This window comes from Mastomys coucha, unplaced genomic scaffold (genome assembly GCF_008632895.1).
Source record: "Mastomys coucha isolate ucsf_1 unplaced genomic scaffold, UCSF_Mcou_1 pScaffold18, whole genome shotgun sequence".
In the NCBI taxonomy this organism is placed as follows: Eukaryota; Metazoa; Chordata; class Mammalia; order Rodentia; family Muridae; genus Mastomys; species Mastomys coucha.
Genome location: NW_022196900.1, coordinates 115,008,243 through 115,018,886, shown reverse-complemented (window position 1 = coordinate 115,018,886; position 10,644 = coordinate 115,008,243). Strand labels below are relative to the sequence as shown.

General features: G+C 43.8%; 1 protein-coding gene across 5 annotated transcripts in view; it reads right to left on the bottom strand.

Moving 5' to 3' along the window:
• The window catches only part of LOC116097146 (solute carrier family 35 member E2A), a 22,671-nt gene that overhangs the window by 9,172 nt on the left and 2,855 nt on the right, over positions 1 to 10,644 (bottom strand). For 4 of the 5 annotated variants that reach the window (XM_031379773.1, XM_031379768.1, XM_031379769.1 and 1 more), the window contains 4 exons: positions 5,718 to 6,198; positions 5,401 to 5,536; positions 4,103 to 4,230; positions 1,739 to 1,859 (listed from right to left, as the gene is read on the bottom strand). In XM_031379773.1, the coding sequence (XP_031235633.1) occupies positions 1,739 to 1,859; positions 4,103 to 4,230; positions 5,401 to 5,536; positions 5,718 to 6,039 (707 nt within the window). In that variant the 5' untranslated portion in view covers positions 6,040 to 6,198. The remainder of the gene's footprint in view (positions 1 to 1,738; positions 1,860 to 4,102; positions 4,231 to 5,400; positions 5,537 to 5,717; positions 6,199 to 10,644) is intronic. The other variant, XM_031379772.1, reaches the window with a different exon arrangement.

Below are 10,644 nucleotides of genomic sequence, written 5' to 3'. Positions count from 1 at the left end.
AAAAAAAAAAAAAAAGAAGGGGAGGGGAGGGAAAGGGAGGAAAGGGAAAGAAAGGGGAGGAGAAGAGAGGAGAAGATCTCCCTGACAGAATAGTGACCAAGGAGGCTGTCTCAAACAACAGAACAGTATGAATCAAGAGCATCTGCAGATGTTCAGGATTCATCTAGAGGTTTTGCCTTTTAGAGGATCACTCAACAGGGCAGTAAAAAAACAGGTAAAGATTCATGTTCCCTGAAGATTGGCTTCTGAGCAGAAGGTTTCAGTGTTTGTAAAATCAAGAGGAAGTCAGGAAAATCAGGTTGCAGAGAATATCTAGAGATGAAGCTTCTTCTCACAGGAGGTGTTCTGTGTGGTTAACCCTGTTAGATTCCTGAGAACCACGAACCTTGCAGGCCAGCCCAGAGGGAGTCATTCCTAAGGTGAGCACATCCAATTTCTGTTCATGACTACAAGGTCAGCTGTTGTCTTGAGCAATAACAGTGATAACAAACCTATAGACACTTGTGGTGGCTCATCTCCTTCTCTCAAAAAAAGGAAGGCTAGACATGCTAGTGCATACCTTAAATTCCAGCACTCAGGAGACAGAGGCAGGTCGATCTCTCTGAGTTCAAGACTAGTCTGCTCTACAAAATGAGTTTCAGGAAAATCATGGCTAAATAGAGAGACCTTGTCTCAAAAACAAAAAATAGGAATAACTTTAAACTGATTAGAAGTTCTGAATGAATAGGTTTTGTGGTAAACTTCTGTGTTGGCATGGATGAAGATCACCTGTCTGATACACTATATGTGGCTAATACCTGTTGTCTCCACACTCAGAAGATGTGGCAGGGGGATTGCAAGTTCAAAGATAGACTGGACTACACAGTATGGAAAAAAAAAGTATAAAAAGGAATAGGACTAGAATATGGCATCTGGCCCTCAACTGACTGTGTGACCAGAACACTAACAACAGCAACCCAACATTTTCCCCTAGGACCTTGCCAAATGGCTGCCATCTACCTGAAAGTTAACTTTTTATCTTTGTAGTCCTGACACCAGGATATAAATAGTCACTCAGCCAAGAAGAGACAAAAAGATCCAGTAGCCTGGCTTTACAGCTTTGAGATAGTCTCTGGCTTCTTCCTTGGTTTTATTTAGATTAACTATGTGACATACAGGGTTAAGCTTGTATTTTTCCTGAGTTGATGGCATGCTTCTTGGAATTATTGTATTAATCACAGGGTTGGCTGTACACTTTAATAGACACACATACAGAGTGCTTATGTCTGGATGGGGTATGTGCATGAATGCCATGGGACACATATGAAGGTCAGAAGACACCTTCACCATGGTTTTGATGTTGTTGTTATTTAAGGTAGTGTCTCACTATGTATCCCTGGATGGCTTACAGCTATGACAGTTCTCCTACCGAGATGACAGGTATGTGTGCTACCACAAAGGCCTAGTTATCACCCTGATTATCACAATTACCCTGACTGTGTAACTATCTCTCTAGTTAGCATTTTGAGAATCAGGATTACACCGCATCAAACTCCATCTTGGTCTGGAGAAAACACACCTCATCCGGAAGTCATTGTTGTACTTCTGGAGAAAAACCAGGACAGTGGAGCCTGGCTCTGAGTCCCAGAAGTGGGACTGACCTAGCTTGGGTATGAACATCTGTGGACTAGATAAAGTAAAACCAGCATGTCTTAGGCAACCACTCCTTCATCATTTCCCCTTGTGCTTTGTAACTCACCAATCCATAATGTTGGTGGATAATGCAGCTGAAAACCCCAGGATGTTGAAGCTTATTTCCGTGGCAGTGCACAACGCTAGTCCTCCCATAACTGGAATGAGGGACAGGTTGACCAGCAGCCCTGACAATAACAAAACAGGTGTGCATAAGTGCAGGTGCATATAGGTGATAGCACATATGTCTGTATGTTAGAGGATAACCTGTGGGAGACAGTTTTCACCTTCCACCATTACGTCCTGGGGATTGAACTCAGGTTATCACCCTTGGCAATAGACTCCTTCACCCACTGCTAGCTCCTTCAGTTTATTTCTTATTGGGAAGGAAAAACAAAACAAAACAAAAACCAACCAACCAAACAAACAAACAAATACGAAACCAAGCTAGGTATGGTGCATATCTTTAATACCAGCAATTGGGAAGCAGAAGCAGGCAGGTCTCTGAGTTCAAGGACAGCCTAGTCTACAGAGCTAGTTGTAGGACAGCCAGGGATATACAGAGAAACCCTGTTTTGAAAAACAAAAAACAAAAACAAAACAAAACAAAAAAACCCACACTTCACAATAGATTAAAAAGCTCATTTGGGTACTGAAGAGATGGCTCAGCTGCTTCAACTACTTGCTGCTCTTTCTGGGGACCCCAGTTTGGTTACCTAAGGGTTATCACTGCCTGTGATTCAGTAACAGGGGATCTTGTTCTGGCCTCTGTAGGAATCTTTTTTTTTCCAAAGATTTATTTATTTATTATATGTATATGAGTAGGTGCCTTCAGACATACCAGAAGAGGGCATTAAATCACATTGCAGATGGTTGTGAGCCACCTTGTGGTTGCTGGGAGTTGAACTCAGAACCTCTGGAAGAGCAGTCAGTGCTCTTAACCACTGAGCCATCTCTCCAGCCCCCTCTGCAAGAACTTATACGGATGCATACATACACACACACACACACACACACACTCACACACACACACACACTCAGAGTCAGTCAGTCTCTGTCTGTCTGTCTCTCTCTGTCTCTCTCATGCACATTCACACACACACACACACACACACACACACACACTCAGAGTCAGTCAGTCTCTGTCTGTCTCTCTCTCTCTGTCTGTCTCTCTGTCTCTCTCATGCACATTCACACACACACACACACACACACACACACACACACACACAAATATTTAATTAAAAATGCATTCAATGCAATGCAATGCAGAGCAGGGACTTAGGAGTAACCAAAGAACTAACAGACCCCTGAACCCAGAGGACCAAGCTCAGGACACTTAGGCGTGTCTTGAGAAAATATTACCTGAGCAGGGCAGGTATTACCTGAGAAAATATTACCTGAGCACGCCTGAGGTATTACTTGAGAAAATATTACCTGAGCATGCCTTTAATCCCAGTATTTGGGAGGCAGAGGCAGGTGGATTTCTGAGTTCGAGGCCAGCCTGGTCTACAGAGTGAGTTCCAAGACAACCAGGGCTATGCAGAGAAACCCTGTCTCAAAAAACCAAAAACAGCCAGGCAGTGGTGGCGCTCGCCTTTAATCCTAGCGCTTGGGAGGCAGAGGCAGGCAGATTTCTGAGTTCAAGGCCAGCCTGGTCTACTGAGTGAGTTCCAGAACAGCCAGGGGTATGCAGAGAAACCCTGTCTCAAAAAAACCAAAAAACAAACAACCCCCCCAAAACAACAACAACAACAAAAACCCCACAAAAACAAAAAACAAAACCAAAACAAACAAGAGTCACAAAGTGGCCAGGCAGTGGTGGCGCACACCTTTAATCCTGGTGCTTGGGAGGCAGAGGCCGGCAGATTTCTGAGTTTGAGGCCAGCCTGGTCTACAGAGCTAGTTCCAGGACAGCCAGGGATACACAGAGAAACTCTTGTTTCCAAAAAACGCCAAAAGAATCACAGAGCACACTGGGGAGGTCACCTAACTGTCCATTAAAGAGAGAGTCCCTATCACTGAATGTGGGCCTTGCCTTATCAGCTTTGGATCAAAGATCAGCCCTTGGAGGTATGGCCGGATAGTCATTTTCCAGTTCCTACTCACCTCCCCACCCAGCTGGAAGTCATGAAGTACAATCCTCCTCTGACCCCTGCATTCTCCCATAACAACAGCCCCAGCACACGGCAGGCTTGATGAAGCACTTGCTCAAAGGACTGCGGAAGACCACATGTGACCGCCAAGGACACTTTTCAAGCAGTGAGAACAAGTGACGTAGCACTGTTGGTCCTAGGTCTGTCACTGCTCTCTGCTTTGAGAAGCTCTAGAAAGCTGAACAAAACCCGGCATATGATAGGCAGTCAGTAACACTACAGCTGGAAAAAAGGATGAGGTCCAGCCCAGACAGAAGGACCCAGAGAGGCCTTACCTGTGTACTCTCCCAGAATCATCCGAGACATGATCACAGTGAAAATGGGAGCTGAGCTCTTCACTGTCTCAGCAAAAGACACTGCCACATTCTTGAGGCTGACCAGCCCCAAAACCACCGTTGCAAACCTCAAAACAAGAAAAGAGCACAGTGAGAAGGACCCGACTACTTACAAAACAGAGACTACGTGCTCAGTCATGAACAGTGGGCACATCTGGTCCCTCATCCCAACCAGGAATTTGAGTCCCAGGTAAGGGTGCCACCATTACACTCAAGGATGGGAAACACCTTCCAACCACTAATGAGTTACTTTTTTAAAAAAGATTTATTTATTTATATGTAGGTACACTGTAGGTATCTTCAGTCACCCCAGAAGAGGGTATCAGATCTCATTACGGATGGTTGTGAACCACCATGTGGTTGCTGGGATTTGAACTCATGACTTTCGGAAGAACAGTTGGCATTCTTAACTGCTGTGCTATCTCTCCAGTCCATCCTTGTTTTGGTTTTTTTTCTTTTCTTTTTTCTTTTTTTAGATTTATTTATTTATTTATGTATATATGTATGTATGTATGTATGTATGTATGTATGTATGTATGTTTATGAGTAGTACACTGAGATGGTTTTGAGCCATCATGTGGTTGCTGGGATTTGAACTCAGGACCTTTGGAAGAACAGTCAGTGCTCTTACCCACTGAGTCATCTCTCCAGCCCCGAGTTACTTTATTTTTTAATGACAGGGTCTCACTATATAGCTCTAGCTGTCTTGGAACTCGCTATTAGACTAGACTGGCATTGAATTCACAGAAAGCCATCTGCCACTGCCTCCCAGGTCCTGAGATTAAAGGCGTGCACTACTACACCCAGATGAATTACTTTTTATGGTCACTTTATAAAAGAATCTGAGGAAGAGCATGGTAGTGTACACCGAGCACTCAGGAGGCAGAGGCAGGCAGATCTCTTGTGAGTTTGAGGCCAACCTGGTCTAAAAAGTGAGGCCAGGACAGCCAGGACTACTACACAGAAAAACCCTGTTCTGAAAAACCAGCCAACCAAGCAACCAACCAACCAAAGAATCTGAGAAGGAATGCACACAATGGCATTAAAGGCCACAAAACTAAAATCTAACTGATAGATGTCCCACAACTCTATAGCCCTATAATTGTATCCTGTACCCTGAACACACACTTAATAGCAATAATCACCAAGGCTTCCAATAGGGTTTCAACACTTAGTAACTAGAAAGGTATTTTATATCTTAAAAAGAAAAATAATTAAGAAAATCAACACATTTTTACCTCATGAGGCCCACAAAGAGCATAGTCATGATGAAATTGGGTGGGTAAGAGAGCCGGGTTTTATGTTGATATAAACAGCAAGGAACAAATATTTTAACACATCCAATTAATGTTGTTGACAGCATCTGCACAGCACCTGTGGAGGGAGGCATGAGGCCAAGGTGAGAACAAGTCTCCCACACATGAGCACTGAATATCACCTTCATTCCAGAAGCATATCTGGGTAAGTCCCTCTAGCCCTTTCCCTCCCTCCAGGTGGCCTCTGGTCACTCAACAGTGGGGCTACCAGGAGTGCACATGGAGCAAGGAGGCTTTACCTAACATGCTGGGCTCTCCCTCTAACAAGGACAGGATGTACTTGTTGAGAAACAGTGTACAGAAGCTGAAGAAGAACCACAGCGTGAGGTAGATGAGAGCCCTTGAACTCCACACACCCAGGTCCGACTCAATAACAGTAGTCTCTGTGATGGTGACAGTGAGCAGGCTCTCCTCTGGGCTGCCATCACCTTTGGTAAAGACAATCTTCTCATTTCGGTGACCAAAAAGAGACCCCCAAGTAAGAAGTGTTTTTCCTTTTGGCTCTTCTTCGCAGCCAGGCGCTGTCTCCTCCAGCACTTGGGATTTTGCTGATGATGACATGCTGAGGGCACTTTTGAGAAGTGAATCTCAAAGATGGACCACATGGATCAAAGCAACTGCCCAGGCAGAGAGACACAACTAGAGGAAGAGACAGCAGTCCTGGTCTACATGAATGTTGATTCCAACATGCTGGGCTCCAGCAAAATAAGGAAGCAAAGGCTAAAATGGTAAGAAAAGAAACCACATTACTAATTTTGAACATCTTATATTCTTTTGTAACCCATATAAGATGCATATGATACCTGAATGTGTCTAAGAGCAGACATATATGTGGAGGCCAGAGAACAACCTTGGGTCCTGACTTCTACCTTGTTTGCTATCACTTTCATTGTTTGTCACTAAGTGAGCTAGTTAGCCCATAAGCTTCCAAGGGTCTTCCTGCCTCTATTTTCTATCTTGCCTTCCAAAGATCCTCCTGCTTTGTTTTTTTGTTTGTTTGTTTGTTTTCAATCTTGCCAAAGAAGTACTGAGATTATAGTTGCCAGGCCCTGGAGTCTACCCTGAGCTCAGGAGGTACATCAAGCTGAGTCAACCCTCTTCCTCTTCCCAACCTGGTCCTTCCATAACTGACTCAGCTCAGTTCAGCCCACGTCAGGCTTTGCTCCCAATCTCTAATGACATTGTTTGCATCTTCTTAGCTCATTCAGGAACCAGGAAACACCCACTGACAGAAGGAGCTGAGTGTTCCTCTTGAACTGCTATCCCTAATTTTTCATGCCTGGTTTCTCCACACACAGAAACCCTCTGAACTTTATCCAAAGCTTCCACCTGTTCCTAACTGGAAAGCTGATTCACCACATTGAATATTTAATTTATAAGAAGTTCTTCTTCATTCCATTTCAAACTGGCTTGTTCTCATTTTGTTCTTTCATTCCTCTTTCACATCCTTTATGGTCTCTGATGGTTTATTATCCATAGATCATGGCAACTAGGTCCATTATTTTCTTGGTGTACTATACATGTGAATGTAGTAGACAGCATGTCAGACTACACCCCTTCATCTCTTATCCTGGTTTGAGGTTTGCCAAGGGCTTAGAACCAATTTTATGCTAATTTCTAGGCAAACACTATGCTAATGGCATCAGTTTAAAGCTTGGCCCAAGGATGCTCAGACCTGTGCTACAACGTCTATAGGTAAGAAGTCCACCACTCTAAGCCAAATCATCCTGTTCTCCTGTAGATACTGGCATTTTCCTAGTTTTGGCTTTGAGCAGGGTCTCATCTTTGACCTGTTTCATCTAATGAGGATCAAGGTCACCTCCTTTCCAAAGAACACATCAAAACTTCACTGCAGGCTGGAGATGCATGTGGGTGATGGGAACCAAAGTCAGGACTTTGGTGAGAGCAAAAAGTTAATGGCCAGGTGGTGGTGGCACACACCTTTAATCCCAGCACTTGGGAGGCAGAGGCAGGTAGATTTCTGAGTTCGAGGCCAGCCTGGTCTACAGAGTGAGTTCCAGGACAGCTGGGGCTATAGAGAGAAACCCTGTCTCAAAAACAAACAAACAAACAAACCTCCTAGGCTCTAGGACTGACCAGATCCTGTGCTGGGATGAAAAGAGTTCATGTTCCACTATATCCCTTTCCTGCCCAGGAGAGCAGACTGACTGAAGGTAAAATGGCTGATTTACTATCTGGAAGGCAGCAGACAAAAAGAAAAGGGCCTAATATCCTGAGCAGTGAAGTCAGAGAAGCTCAAAGAAAGTTTCAGATCATGTTTCAGGCCCTTTGATGAGTCAAGGGCAGCCAAGCAAGGAGAAGGTGAGAGAAGCCATGTCCCGCCAACACACAGTGTGTTCCGTTCACTCCACTAGTCAGAACTATATAACAGTGCCAACACAAACAGACTCCATGTAGATTAACTGTTTAGACATGACCTTTCAAGAGCCAGTATAAGCACCTACAATGGACAGTTCACAACCAACTGTAACTCCAGTTCCAAGGCATCTATCTCAAGCCTCTGGCCTCAGAGAGCACTTGTACTCACAAGCACATACCACATGCAGATACAGTTGCTGGGAAGGAACAGGAGAGCCAAAGAGCCACCTACTCTCAACATCAGATATGGAACTTGAAGTTCGACATGCTAATTTGTTTTGTTTCAGTGTTCCTCATTGTACCCCCTTTCCTCCCTTTGGAATGTAATGTATATTCTATGCTACTGTATGTTGAAAGTATATAATTTAATTTTCACCTTACATGGGAGTACAGTTAAGAGATTGCTTTAAGTTGCAAAAGAGATTTTGGACTTTTTTTTTCTCAGTTTTTTTGAGACAGGGCTTCTCTTGGCTGTCCCAGAACTCAACTTTGTAGACCAGGCTGGCCTTGAACTCAGAAATCCGCTTGCCTCTGCCTCCCAAATGCTGGGATTAAAGGCGTGCACCATCACCACCCTGCCAGATTTTGGACTTTTAATAAGGCTTGACTAGGGGCTGGAGAGATGGCTCAGTGGTTAAGAGTGCTGACTGTTCTTCTGAAGGTCGTGAGTTCAAATCCCAGCAACCACATGATGGCTCACAACCATCCATAATGAGATCTGATGCCCTCTTCTGGAGTGTCTAAAGACACCTACAGTGTACTTACATATAATAAATAAATCTTTAAAAAAAAAAAAGTCTTGACTGAAGAAAGACTATGGGGACTTTTGAAGTTGGCCTGAATGCATTTTGCTTTATGATATGGCTATAAAACCCTTGTGGCAAGGGAAAAGAAGGTGGTGTTTTGAATAAAAACAGCCCCACAAGCTCTAATATTTGAATGGTTGGTCCCCAGGTGGTAAAACTATTTGGTAAGATTAGGAGGTGTGGCCTTGTTGGAGGAAGTGTGTCACTGGGGATAAATTTGAGGTTTCAAAAGGCAGTGGTTAACGTACAGGCCTTTAATCCCAGAATTGGTAGGCAAAGGCATAGGCAGAGAGGCAGAGAGAGGGGCAGACGGAGTTTGTGGCCAGCCTGGTCTACAGATATAGGCAGGATTACAGAGATTAACCTTGTCTTGAAAACAAAATAACAAAAAAGAATATAGTTTCAGAAGGGCCAGGCTTGGTCAAGGGTCTATAATCCCAGCTATCCAGGAAGATCACACATTCAAGGTTGGCCTAGGCTACAAAGCAAGTTCAGGACTAGTATAGGCAACTGAGAGATACTTTGTCTCAAAATAAAAAGTAAAAGAAGCTTACAGGTATAGTTTAGTGGTAGAGTACTTATCTAACAACATGAGGCCCTAGGTTCAAATCTCAATACCACTGAAAAGGAAAAATAAATCAGGCAGGGCATGATGGCACATGCCTTTAATCTCAGTACTCAGGAGGCAGAGAAATCCTGTCTGGAAAAAAACAAACAAAAACAAACAAACAACAACAAAAGAAAGGAAGGAAAGAAGGAAGGAAGGAAGAAAAAAGAGAAGAGAAATGAAATTATCAGGTCAAAGAGATAGCTCAACAGGTAAGAATATTGGTTGTTCTTCCAGAAGACTCAGGTTCAATTCCAAAAAAACCACACAGCAGCTCACAGACATCTGTAATTCCAGTTCCAGGGGATTCAATATCCTCTTCTGACCCCTGGAGTTACCAGGCACTCAAGCAGTACACAGACATATGTGCAGGCAAAATACCTATACACAGTAAAAATGATAATAATCATATGATCCTATTAACAGAAGAAACTTCTGAGCAGTTACTTATGTCAGGCTGAAGACTGAAAGGGCTCTGAACAATACTAAGCACAAAGTACAGCTCTTGTTATCTTGCAGAATCAAGGGCCAGGAATTCCAGATCCAGCAGTAGGTAAATATTGTGGAAAATGGAAGTCAGATTCAGTCCTAAAGACAGTTACCACACACAGACAGCTCTCTAGTTATGCCTAGATCACTATTCCCATGCAGTGCTTTCATAAACGATTCTCCCCTCACCCTGCAAAAGCACAAGACAGTTACTAATTTAGAGGGCATTGGGATAGAACAAGTATCACTAAGATAGAGGTTTAAAGTTAGTTATGGGCTCCGGGTTCATTGTAAGAATGGTAGAATAAGAGGATCATTCGGAGCTGGTGTTCTTTTTTTTTTTTTTTTCCTTCGAGACGGGGTTTCTCCGTATAGCCCTGGCTGTCCTGGAACTCACTCTGTAGACCAGGCTGGCCTCAAACTCAGAAATCTGCCTGCCTCTGCCTCCCAAGTGCTGGGATTAAAGGCGTCCACCACCACCACCTGGCTGGAGCTGGTGTTCAAAGTGGTTAAGAGCACTTGCTGAACTTCCAGAGGACCCAGGTTCGATTCTCAGTACTCACTTCATATACAACCATCTGTAACTTCAGTGCTAGGGGATCCAATGGCCTCCTGTCTCAGAAGGCACATGGCATGCACATGGTGTAGAGACATACACATGAAGGAGGCCATCATGCATATACATAAAATAATAAAACTACAGATTATTTGTTGGCTATCATAATACCATGTGGACAGCTGGGTGGTGGTGGCGCATGCCTTTAATCCCAGCACTGGGAGGCAGAGGCAGATGGATTTCTGAGTTCGAGGCTAGACTGGTCTACCGAGTGAGTTCCAGGACAGCCAGGACTATACAGAGAAACACTGTCTTGATAATCTAAAAAA